We start from the raw sequence: 13,755 nt of genomic DNA, 5'->3' as shown, positions 1-13,755 counted from the left end.
ATGCTTTATTCCAGATATCGATAATTTGTATCTTTCTTTATTTCCTTTGCCAATCTTCATAGAATTTTGTTGCTTTTATAATCTTCAAAAGAACTAGAACTTTGTTTCATTGACTTTCTCTATTGTTTTCACGTTTTCATTTTCACCAATTTTTCTCTTATTAATCTTAACTTCATTCTGTGTACTTTGAATTTATTTCAACACTTTGTTTTTCTAGTTATTCAGGATGTGAGCTTAGATAATGATGTGAGACTTTCCTCTTTTCTGATGTATTAACTTAGCTGTTACAAATTTCTTTCTCACCACTGCTTTACACTGTACTGCACAAATACTGATGTGTTGTTTCATTTTTATTCAATTCACTGCATACTGAAAAATTTTTCTTTGTAAATTCCTATTAGATAGATACAATATTTACATATACTTCAATTGATTTCTTGGTGGACAGAAAACACATTCTGTGTAATTTCATATTTCTTATATTTTTAAGTTTCTTTTATAGTCCAGGACATGATCTATTTTGGTATACATCATTGCGCACTTGAAAATAATATAGCCTTCTATTGTGAGAAGTTCTCTGTAACCATTGATTAGATCCAACTGGTTGACGATGATGTTAAGTTATCCCATACCTTTGATGATTTTCTGTCTAATTGAATTTTGAGGAGGGTAGCTGTGAAATTTCCAACTATAATTTCGTATTAGTTTATACTTTAAATTCTGTCTATTTTTGTTTCTTATTTTTGTAGATGTATTATTGTTTGATTAAGAACATGTAGAATTGCTATGTCTTCTTGGTGGTATGTCCCTTTTGCCATTTATAATATTCCTCTCTATCTCTGTAATATTGAAGTCTATTCTACCTGTTATTAATACATTTACTACAGCTTTCTTTGAATAATGTCTGCATGCTATATCACTTCCCATTCTATATTTTCAACTAGCTAACTCATATTATTATATGTAGTATTTTCTGTGAGTTCCTTGTAAACAATAATTACCTGCATTATATTTTACAATCCACTCTGGAAATATATTTTAATTGGTATATTTAGGCCATTTACATTTAATGTAACTTTTGATACATTAAAGCTTTAGTCTGTCATTTAATTTTTTTTTCTCTTCTGTTACTTTTTCCCCTTTTTTGGTTTTCTTTTAATGGCATTCTTATGGGCTTTTGAAAGATTTTTATGATAAAATTTTGATTTATCTATAGTATCTCTAAAGGTATTTCACTGTATAACTTTTTTGTGGTTGCTCTGGAATTCACATTTTTCTACTGGTATTTTTTTGTGTACTTTTTAAGGCTGCCACGTTCTCTTTCTAGACTCTGATGACACACAAATATTAGTTGTTTTGTTATAGACCCATAGTTCCTGAGGTTCTGTTTTGGTTTTCTTTTTGTGCATTGGTATAAACATGCTTATTATTTCTGTGTTGTTCAGATTGGGCATTTTCTTTTCTTTCTTCTCTTTTTTTTTTTTTTTTTTTTGGTTGTTGTTGCAGTTTTTGGCCGGGGCCAGGTTTGAACCCACCACCTCTGGTATATGGGGCTGGTGCTCTACTCCTTGAGCCACAGGTGCCGCACCAGATTGGGCATTTTCTCTTTGTCAGTCTTCCAGATCATTCATCATTTTCTTTGTTTTCTCCATTCTGCTGTTAAGCCCATACATTGAGTTTTTTAATGCAGTCATTTATGTACTAATATATCCAAATGAATTTTTCTGATGCCTTCTTTTTCTTTGCTTAGATTTTCTATCTCTTTAATAAGACTTACTATGCTCTCATTTGTTTCAAGTGTGCTTGTCACTGCTCATTTTATGTTACATAAGAGTTGTTTTAAAAATTTTGTCCTAAAATTCTAATATCTTTGATATCTATAAGTTATAATTTATTAATTATCATCTTTTCATTTACTTTAAGATCTTACTGTTTTGGTATGAAGAGTGATTTTCAATTGAATCCTGAATATTTTATTTATCATGTTATAAAAATCCTATAAATTAATTAAACTTTCTGGTTTAAGTGTTTTCTTCTTCCACAATTCCCATAGGGGAATTAGGGCAGTAAAGCATTGCCTTATTATTGCCTGGTAAAGGTAGAGGTTAAGCTTTCTAAGTTGGTAGGGCTGAGTGTTCTGACTCCTCACATGGTACTCACTGTCACTATGGAGGGAGAAACTCATTAATGCAACATAATACTTAGATATAGTAGTAAATTTTAGTCTTGTAGCATACTAGGATAGGTTTCAACTTTCCAAATAATGAGTAAGTGAAAGGAAAATATTACTAACAAAAAGAACTGATAAATGCTTGAGATGATGAATACTGCTATTACACTGAATTGATTATTATACAATGAATGTATATATTCAAATAGCACATGTACATTATACATATATACAAGTATTATGTACCCATATAATTAAAATTTTTAAAAGAAAACTTGTAAGTTTACAAAAGTACTAAGAAGGTAAAAGACAGTGAACAGATAAGTCCAACAACTGCAGTACTATACAACAGGTCACAGTTATGGGAGTGATATAGTACAATGGAACTAATGCAACAATGGGAATCTCAAGGCTTTGATTTCGGTACTGATTTTACTTACTACTTAGCTTTTTAGCTTTGGAAAATTCAATCATTTTGGTCTTGATTTCTTAAAATAAGAGAAAAGAGTTGTACCAATTAGGCCATAGTTTTATTTTCCTTTCTAACATCTATGAAAAACTACTTAAATTGAGAACTAAAGAATATTAAAAATTCTATGTACATATCAATTCAATTTTATAAATATAGTTAGAATTATAATTGGAGCCAATGAGACCTCATCATGAAGATAATACAGGTATCATGAAATTTTGAGGCGATATGCCCTTTCTAAGTTCATGAAAATAATGCCAACATATAGTTGGAGAGCTATCTGAGACTCTTTTCAAAGAGAAGCATTCCTCTACTTTCAGCAGTGCACTTGCTAACAGTCAACTTCCTGAGCTCTAGCTCAATTGCTAAGAACATGTTTCTGAAGTGACATTTAAATATTTATTTAACTTTGGGATTTACTAGTAGTATGTGTTTTATTTGCTAAGAACTTTAGATGACATTAAAAACTCTGATGCATGTGGATACACACTCAATCCTTTCATTATATTAAGTTTACTAAATACCCAACATCAAGAACCAAATTTTCAAAGTATTGGATAATCTTTAAAGAAGCCATAAATATTTTATCTCTTGGAGTTAGAAGATTTATTAATATAAAATCCATCACATTCCAGGGTGGAATAAAAAAACACTCTAGCTCAATTGCTAAGAACGTGTTTCTGAAGTGACATTTAAATATTTATTTTAAAAGGCACCCTCCTGATATCTGTGCACAACGGTGATTGTGAATCATTGATATAAGCATCAAGAAATCATTTTTAACCTTCAAAAAACAAAGTTAATATCTTATATCCAAAGAGAACAATGATAAAAGGAATTGAAATCTGGGTAACCAATTACGGACACTTAGGATCAGAAAAAAATAGGATTCTTGCTTTTAAGACTAAATATAACTACACAGGGATTCTGGCATGCTTATATTTTATGTTCATGTAACAAATTTAAACAGGGATCAAAGAAGATAAAACAAGTGGCAGATACCTATAAGAAGACTAATATTTATAACAGACTCTGGTTCTAAACACTTCAAAAGAGCTGAAGGAAATTTATTTCTATGTGTAAAATAAGAAATAAGGACAACTAAGTTATCTACTTTGTGTAAGATGTGAAAGGTTATCACATCTTATACATAGAAGATATTTGAAAATATCATCTTTCATCTCAATCACATAGTGAAAAACATCCTCAAACAATCATAGTTTAGAAGTACTTGAAATTTTTAATATAACCCATTCATAATATAAATTTTAAAAGCAATTTGAACTTGATATAAAAAGTCTTACTGTGGACATAGTATTGTCTTATATGGGCAAGCATATTTTTCTGATGAGATGTTCAATAATGTTCAGCATCATCTCAAGAGATATTATGATGCCAAGTAGCTTAGTTCATTAGCTTACCTTTTTAGGGCATTACAGTTTAAAAGATACAGATAACAAATTTGCTCTACTTTTGGTAAATTTTCAGCATGGTCTTTTTCTTAAGAAAAAATTCCCTGAACATCTGTTGTCTGCCTGATGTAGAAAAATTAAAGGACATTTGAGCTACAGAAACTCACAAACTAAATTTAGAGAAATAAATGGCATAATAGTGATAATAACATTAGTTCTCTACTATTTTCAATGGCAAGAAAAATTAGCAAATTAAGTTCTACTTCTGTCTAAACCAACGAAATTTTTGAGGTTAGATGTTTTCCCTTCACTGAAGCCATCCATGTGTGCTTTGGATTCACATCTTATGTTTTATAACAAGAACTCAGACTAGTTTATGATTAAGAATTAACTTTTGCTCATAATAGACACAGGGTTTTCCTTAATATTCTAGATGACTAAATAATTGTGGCCAGTAACTTTGGGATTTACTAGTAGTATGTGTTTTATTTGCTAAGAACTTTAGATGACATTAGAAACTCTGATACATGTGGATACACACCCAATCCTTTCATTATATTAAGTTTACTAAATACCCAACATCAAGAACCAAATTTTCAAAGTATTGGATAATCTTTAAAGAAGCCATAAATATTTTATCTCTTGGAGTTTAGAAGATTTATTAATATAAAATCCATCACATTCCTGTGATAAAAAAGCACTTTTATTCACCATTACTCTTTGCAATATGTAAATATTACTAAATCATATTTGTTATTAAAATTATAAAATTGATGACATGATTATAAGAGAAATAAAGGCATAACATAATCAGGCATGACATTCTAACAAAAGAAATTTGGTTGTGCCCATGAACATAAGAATTTAGTTAAGGATGGAATCCTGAAGGATATTCTCATGACAGGATGAATCTATTAATGCACTTTTAAACATTTGCAGACCTTATTCATTTTTAAATACTTTCCTAATGCCAGAAATAAGACAATTCCTGGCTCATAAAACAGAAAAAAACACCCTAAAACATCTGGCATACTTACACACTTTTCACTGTCAAATACATAGCACAAATGTTTATTTGACTCAGGATCTTTGCATATGAAAGTGAATATCCTCTTGTCAGTTTTATCATCTGCGCAAAACGATATCCGATGAAGCTGACAGTTGTGTTGAACTTCCTGTGAACAAACATGGAAATAAATATTGTTGATGGGGTATCTTTTCCTTTTACTGAAATACTAGCTGTTAATGACATAATACTTATGACTTTAAAAGTAGAACAATTTTCTGTTTAGCTTTGGTTTTATAATTACATATATCCCAAACATAAACAAAGGCTTAATGGAGATGAACCTCCTCACTCAGGATTGACCTAAGATATTCACTTCAAAAGTACTTAGAAAGAACCAAGCATAATTCGAGAGTATTAGAGGTTCACGGTCTATCCAAGCTACAAAGGTTATTAAGAAATCATATGCTTTAAACCCTGCAAATCTGCATAGGAGGACATGGAGGTTTAGAGAGATTAAGATACCTCCACAAGGTTACAGAGTTAGTAGAAACTTTTTAAACCAGAACACTTCACATTTTATCTCACTGCTGATAAATACCATTACAATTTAGAATACAGCTTTACCCACACACAACTGCATGTGAAACACACTGGCATTTCACCCTTAGTTTTTTGACTAAATTTTATTTACATAACTTCATTGTTACTCATGCACTCTTGAATTCTTTTTTTTTTTTTTTTTTTCTGAGTCATACTGGAAAATTCTGTAGTATTTTTCATGGAGCGGGGAATGAAGAAGGTCCAAAAATTCAGAAAAATCACTACTCAAATCTGCTAATTGGAAAGCTACAGATGTAGCATACATACATACACACGCACACACATACATGGTGAACTATAAAACGTATGTAAAAACATAGTTCACTTAGTTAAAATAAAAGTATTTAGATAAAATAGATAAATACGATTTTAGAATTACTATATTTAGTCCACAGATAGAACATTTGACACTCCATTTATATTCATACAGATCATCCAAGTTATTTATTTATTCTTCATAATTTTCTAAAGCATGTTGGGGGCAAAGAAATCCTATGTTTTAAATTAGGACTAATGCAAACACGCAGAAAAATCAATCATTCCCTTTTCTATTGCAGTTATTAATATCATTTTATAAGACACATTATAACACAAGTAATATCAATCAGAATCTCAAGGTACCAACCTTAAATAATGGGTATTTTAAGATACTGGAGATAGAAGCAACTATAGTTTTATTGGAGGAAGACTGGCTGACTGTGTCCCTAGAAAGCCTTATTTTTAGGTCACACTGAGTAGCATTTGTCCTGCTATAAAAATGTTCTCTGTCTTTACCCCTGCTGAGCCAGAATTTCAGAAATTTTGATCAAGACAGGTATCACTGAAGTAGTTAAGACCCTTATCCTTCCAAGCTCAGAGTTTGTGTCAGCTTGCTGAGATCTGATCAATCATTGATTCACATCAGAATGAAAATGAGTACATAAAGTATGATATATAAGTGAATGCTAAATTAATTTGTCCACAGCAATCCATTCTTTTCCTGCATACAAACTAAATAGTATGCCATCGAAAAGTTGCTTGGAAAGCCTGGAAATTAAAATGAGAAAGTGCATTGTATGGTTTTAATGCTTATTAGCCTTACTAGATATCCTGATCATCCCATGTTAATAGCAGGGAGGGACAATGAGGAGAAGAGGTGCTCAACTGACTTAGGCTTTTGAAGACATCTCCCTTTTCTTGTACTTAAATTGACAATGACCATATTTGTCCGAGACTATCCTTTTCAGATATTGTTCCTGAATGTCAAGTCTTCATCATTGACACTTTTTTGTTTGTTTTATTGTCAATACAGTTAGTCAACAATACCCCATAGCCACATTGTGTAGCTCCCAAGTACTGACAGGAGGTCTATACCAGTTTATTAATTGTACAATTATGTTAATGATACATAAAGAGAAAATATCATTGCTATATGATATACAAAAATAACTTCTTTTTCTCACCTATAAGTGAAATTACAAGTAACGTATAAAACATACCACTTGATCATCTGGTGTTTAAATCTACATAAATTTTTATTTACTCACTAACCAGTATGATTACAAGAAAGCCTTTGCTTATGAATGGCTGGGAATAAGTCTAATATTCCTTTCAATTAGCAGAAGTATCTTCCTAAAATAGAAGTCTAGGCAACAGAAACTTGTAATTTCATTATTTATGTAATATTTTTATTGTTGTGACAAATCTTTAAAAATTTCAAATGTAGTGGTAATTTTTGTTAAGATAGGATAAAGAGATTCAGGAACACAATAAAACACGATAAAAACACACGCTGTTTAATATTCATAATATTTTCTTAGAGTTGGAACAAAAACTCAGTACATATTATATGTTTTTATCCCAATTCCATCTATGTGTCCCCAATTTCTAGTATTGCATAATCTAAAGAAAAGACAGAGAAAGAAAGTGAATGAGTCGATTGTTACTGAGATTGTTGAACTTCCCCCTTCATTCACCAATGGCAAAAAATTAAAAATGCTTTTGTCTATACAGACAGCCCCTTTAGACTAATTATGTATTGTAAAATTCTGCCTCATACACTTATATTTAACTATAAATAAATTCATTTTAGGAGCACCATCCTTTTTTCCCCTAAGTTACAATTTATGCTTAAAATAAAATTAATGAGACTTTTTTCTAGTTCACTCATGTGTTCTCTAATAATGGTTCCCAAACGTATTGCTTTAAGCTACCTTAAAGTTACGTAAGAAAGTTTCTCTCTCTCTCTTTTTTTTTCCTGAGTTGGCACACAAACACACCGAAGGCCTTGTTCCATAGGTTATGACGCTGAAAGGCCTGAACTTCCACAGGCACCATTTTTAGAAGCATCCTGGAGGCACGGATGCTCAGCAGAGCTTATAAATCCCCTTTTAAAATTATCTACATTTTTTAATGGACTCAAGAAATGGTACTTTCTTTATATGGGTACATAGTAAAATGCCGTATGTTTACATGTAATATGTGAGTAAAGAGTCAACTCTTCTCTATTTATATATGATATAATTGAAGTTATAAAACTCCCAAGATTGCTGTTTAGGTTTGGTAGGGGTGAACATGGAGACACTTTTTTTTCCTGCTAAGAGTTTAGAAAACTTACTTTCAGGGAGAAAATTCAATTGGGCCTCTTAAAAATTAGCTATTAAGTATAGGAAATTGAGACTCTGGACAAGGAAGAAAAGCACTGGTATTACTGATTTGGGGAAGGCTAGGTAGGATCATCAAAAGTCAACTGGCTAGGCCAGGTGCAGTGGCTCACACCAATAATCCTAGCACTTTGGGAGGCCAAGGCTAATGGATCGCTTGAGCTCAGGAGTTTGATGCCAGCCTGAGAAAGAACAATACTCCATCTCTACTAAAAATAGAAAAACTAGTTGGGTGTTATAGCAGGTGCTTGTAGCCCCAGCTACTAGGGAGGTTGAGGCAGTAGAATCAATGTGCCCAGGAGATTGAGGTTGCTGTGAGCTATGATGATGCCATGGCATTCTATCCAGAGCCAAAGAGTAAACCCTGTCTCAAAAACAAACAAACAAACAAAAAAAAACAACTCAACTGGCTTATCATGTTTACTGATATTTTGTAAAAGGAGTTTAGGTAGAGGGAAGTATAAATATTTGATAGGCAGAGTTTAGGGAACAGAATGACATGGCTGACAGGCTGTTAATGGGAGATGCTTATTGGTCAAAACCTAAAAATATTATTTTCCAACAACAAAAACAGGAGATGCTAATCATCCACTTTCTTGTCATCTTTGAATTCATTCTTTTATCGCTAAAAACTGTCTTTTCCTAAGCCCAGCTCAATTTTTGACTATCCATTTTAGTTTTTCTTCACTCTACCACATAACCCACTACTCTTTTATAAAAAGTTTTGGCATTTATCCTTTTATGTTTATAAGTATTTAAGGTTCAGGAAACATTTTCTCTGTATTTCGGGTAAAACACAAAAAAAAATTAGGAGAGTAAGTAGAAGAAATAACCTAGCAAACCATAAATTATTGGTCAATTGGGATTCATAAGGGGCGATCTCAAGTGGTTGGGAAGCCAAGAAAGAAAAAACAAACAGACACAACAGCCTAACTGGCTGATGGAAGGCTTTAAAGGAGCTTTTCACGCATCTTTTCTTCAAAGATATAGTCTCAATTAAAAGTTCAGATGAAGTCATGCAGAAAATAACAGATTTAGGTATAAGAAAAGATCTCAAAGCATACCCAGATACTGTTCACCCAGCAGCTGGTAACACTGTGCCACATTCGTATTAAACAATCCGTCCTCACTTTTGTTTACACACACATACCCTATACACATCTGGTAGTGTTTTAAACATTCATATTTGTTTTTCCTCCCCCCCAACAAAATATGAATGTTTAAAACAGTACCAGAAAGAGGGAAGGAGGGAGGTGGGTGGGGCCTTGGTATGTGTCACACTTTATGGGGGCAAGAGGGACTTTACCTAACAATTGCAATCAGTGTAACCTGGCTTATTGTACCCTCAATGAATCCCCGACAATAAAAAAATAAATAAAATAAAAGAAAAAAGAAAAAAAGAAAAAAAATCATATTTTGTGCTTTTCTAAAGATATGCCATTATTAAACTCTCAATTTTATAAACTAAAGAAGTTCTCTATATGCTGCATTCAATCATATTTGCATTTTCTAAATATTTAACCTTTATATCAGTTAATGCACTCTCAGTAAAAGAAGAATGATTTAATAGATTATGGTATAATCATTATGGTGGTGATCTTGGTGAAATTTTTATATCCTAAGATATACCATGAAGAGACTCAACAAGAATAAGAACATATGAAAATGATACATAAAGCCTATTATTAGGTCTACGTATTTCAAGGTGTGCTTTGACAACTGTCAAATAAGCAAACAAGAAACTGAATTAATAATTACACATACACCCCTTAGTCCATACATACACACTCATTTCGAAACAGCTATAGAATCTGTATAACTTAGAAGAAAACTTGTAACATAAACATGGCCTACAAATAACATGTTCTTTCTAGACATTTTCCACTATGTATCCATTTAATTTTAAGAAGGAAATGCAGGAATAGCATTATTTTCCTTTTTGACTATATGTCAGACTGCACTTAGCTTGCTACATAATTGATTGCATTATCCCTCTGTAATTTGTTGCTTCCTCCCTCTATTATTTTTAGATAGGTACCATTTGCCTCGTGAATTCATCTCAGCCATGTCCCGCTTTCAAAGGACTTGCTTCCCTGAAAACTACCTAAATTCCATTATAGGCTTGAATCATCCTGCCACTATCCTTTCACCATTTCCTTATTCTGTTTCCAGCCACCTCAGCGGTGGTTCTTTTGGGACATCCTTTATAGTAAAATCTTCATGTCTTTGTTTGTAATTTAATATTGAGAGTGGATAATAGTAGGAAATTGAACAGGATTATTATTGTGGAAGGTCTTAAATTCACATCTTGGAAAGGCTGCAGGAATGCCATTGTTCTTTTATTTGTAAAGTTGTCCTTGTCCTCATACAGACAAAAATACAGAATTTCCATATTCAGGGATTCTGATTCTGTAGCTTACTTTGGGGCCTTAGAACTTATTTTTGCAAATGACTCAGGCAGTTTTTATGCAACTAATCCATGGCCTACAATTTGAAAATGTGGGCCTATTGGTGTGGCCATCAAACTATGCACTTGAACCAAATCCCCTCAGACTTTACTGTGTACATCAGTCACTAAGTTTCCCCCTAAATTGTGGATAAAGCTTTCCTAGGTCTGGAATGGGAGATTCGACATTTCTGACAAGCACCCAGTAGATTCGGATGCTCCTGGCCCACAGACCACACTTTCTATAGTAAGAAGCTGCTGGGAACTGGTTTGCATATAAGTGAAGGTATGAATGGCGCCTACTGGACTAGAGAAAAGTCGCAGACCCATGAAAAACATTTCATAATGTTTACAAGACAGGGATTCTTTTGGCTTTCAAACTGACTTAGTATTTCAATAGACATGCCTACAGTTTTAGAAGAAAGCTTTGACAGCATGTATTTGCAATACTTTGAGTTTCCAAACTGACTATCTTGGTTGTGTCAAAATTACTAAACTATATTTCTGAAACATTGTGAATAAAGTTCTTTATTAGGTTATTAGGACTGCCAAAAACAAACGTATGCATCAATTTCACATCTTGTGAAGAAAAATTTCTAAGTATGGATAAGACCAAACACTGCTGTTTGGTCTCAACATAACATAAGTTATTACATTCTCAATACAAGTAAAAGAATAGACCACTTAGAGAACAATGCCACTAGTTGTTTTCCTCCCTAAATATTCTAGAGCTTTAAACTGCCATTAACTGAGAGCTAAACACTTCAAGTTGGTAAAAAGTTAAATTATTAAAATGGGAATATAGTTCTGATTAATTAAAGGTTCGAGGGCTTCTGATATTTAAGAGTAAGACTTACCTTTGTTTTGGGTTCTAGAATTTTCACTCCATAAATTGATATTTGCAACTCAACTTTAGGAATTTTCTGGCCTTCAGATTTCTTGATATGTCTTGCAAACTACAAATGAAAAATAATCCACAAAATTATAATTCTGTTTCTATGAAGAATGAAGACAAACATTCGTAGTTTGTATTCAATGTGAGACATGCATCGGGTGAATTATTGCCCATTATAGTCTTAAAATATCTAAAAAGCACAAACCATTTAATTCAGATTGATTAGCAGTGACTTTTCAAAAATACCATTTTAATGCACTTCTTTCATAACACTTAAAAATTATATTCATACAATTGAGACAGTTAAAAAAACTGAATACATTTTGTGAGACGATAGCAGAGATTGATCTATTTTTCCATGGATCTTTGTTTTTTTGTTTTTTCTTCTTTTAACTTTTTTTAAAATTATTGTTTCAGGTTAATTTGAGGGCACAAAGAATTAGGTTACAATGTTTGCAACTGTTAAGTACAGGCCCTCTTATAGTGGTGTCCCGCCCCCAAGAGGTGTGTGATACACCCTACATTGTGCCCATTAAGTGGGAGCATACCCATCCCTCTCTCTCCTCCCCTCTTTCCTCTCCCTCATTCCCCCTGCCCCCACCTTGAATTGATTTGAGCTTTTCTCTCACATGAGCATGTATTAGATCATCTACTGGCTTCATATCAGTATTGAGAATCGCAGCCTTTGGGCTAAGATCAAGTGCATATTAGTATTGAGTATATTAGATTCTTGCTTTGTTTTTTAATACATTTAGAGAACTTGCAGTTTACCAGCAGTTGGAAATGCCATCTTTACAATTTCTGTATACTTATCGAGTTTAGGACGCTATTCTACCCAGCCAAATCAATAAATAAAAAGAGGTAGATTAACATATGCAAACTGAAGGTAAGAACTGAAGTCATTATCCCAGCAAAAAGACATGGAACAAGTCTTGACTCAGTCTAAAATTATAAATACAGTATCTTGAAAACACATTCTTTCAATGCTTTATAGTAGTATTTATTGCACCTTCTCATTGAATAATATGTGTATGTAAATACTTACTAGGTTCTGTTATAAAACCAAAAAGAAGATCACAGTACTCATGCACATAGCAGATGGAGTCTCTACCTCCCTCTCAGCACTGGTGGCTTTAATGTAGGAAAAGTACAGGAGCCCAAATTAAACTTCATTATTAAACAATCATTTTTCTAACTTTTAGAACACAGGCACACATTCATTATGCTCATGCACACAACCCATAAATACACTATTTAGCATAAGTTTTTCCCATACAATATTTGGAACATACACTAAAAAGTTATTATTTGTCTTTGTCTGGAATTCAACGTTTACTGGATGTCCTGATTTAATCTAGCAATTATACTCCCTTCCTACACTTTTCCCCATCTTTCTTTTCAACAAATTAGAACTATTAGAAAAATAATTTCTCTTCCCCCTTCTAGGGCTTCAAAAGTTAATTCCTAGGTCCTAGTATAACATTTTTTCAGCGTACGGATCATCCTAACTTGAGTGGAAATGAATGACAGATCAGGGAAGGGAGAGTTCCAGTCCTCCTGCGTGGCGTATTTACTTGCATCGTGTTTTTCACTCTAATTCATGGCAGATGTAAATAAACATGGTAAAGCACAATCCTGGGGCAGAGTGGTTAAAAGCCTTTTCTCTTTTCGTGGCTTTGCATGGCCATAGAGGGTAACAGGATTAAGGCACATAACAATGCCTTGAAGTGCCCCCCTTCATGGCCCAGGGGTTAGCGTTTGTTTTGCTCCATTTTGGGTGGTGTAGTTTTTCAGCTTGATGTAAGTCCTGCCCCAGGACTGCAGGCTGCTATTTCTTTTCTTTTCTTTGTTTTCTGTATCCTGTAGTCTTAAATTCCGCACATGATTCAACTAACTGCTGCCAGAGAATTATTTTTGTCTTTAAGAAACTTATTTTTCCTGACTGTAGATCTTTAAAAACTAACCCAGCTCTCTTCCATAGAAAGTGGATTCATTTTCTTTTTTCCTTTCATAATCTCCTTGTTGTATTAGCATAATTAAACAACTTGGGTTTTTTCACATGTGGGGGCTTCCAGAACACATCAGATGTTCTCCATCAACATGAAGGCA

At 32.9% G+C, this 13,755-nt stretch overlaps 1 protein-coding gene across 7 annotated transcripts in view; it reads right to left on the bottom strand.

Moving 5' to 3' along the window:
- GULP1 (GULP PTB domain containing engulfment adaptor 1) overlaps positions 1–13,755 on the bottom strand; it is a 294,801-nt gene that overhangs the window by 46,697 nt on the left and 234,349 nt on the right. For all 7 annotated transcript variants that reach the window (XM_053597841.1, XM_053597840.1, XM_053597845.1 and 4 more), the window contains 2 exons: positions 11,609–11,707; positions 5,092–5,229 (listed from right to left, as the gene is read on the bottom strand). In XM_053597841.1, the coding sequence (XP_053453816.1) occupies positions 5,092–5,229; positions 11,609–11,707 (237 nt within the window). The remainder of the gene's footprint in view (positions 1–5,091; positions 5,230–11,608; positions 11,708–13,755) is intronic.

This window comes from Nycticebus coucang, chromosome 7, assembly GCF_027406575.1.
Source record: "Nycticebus coucang isolate mNycCou1 chromosome 7, mNycCou1.pri, whole genome shotgun sequence".
Classification (NCBI taxonomy): Eukaryota; Metazoa; Chordata; class Mammalia; order Primates; family Lorisidae; genus Nycticebus; species Nycticebus coucang.
This window is presented reverse-complemented; position numbering and strand designations above follow the sequence as displayed.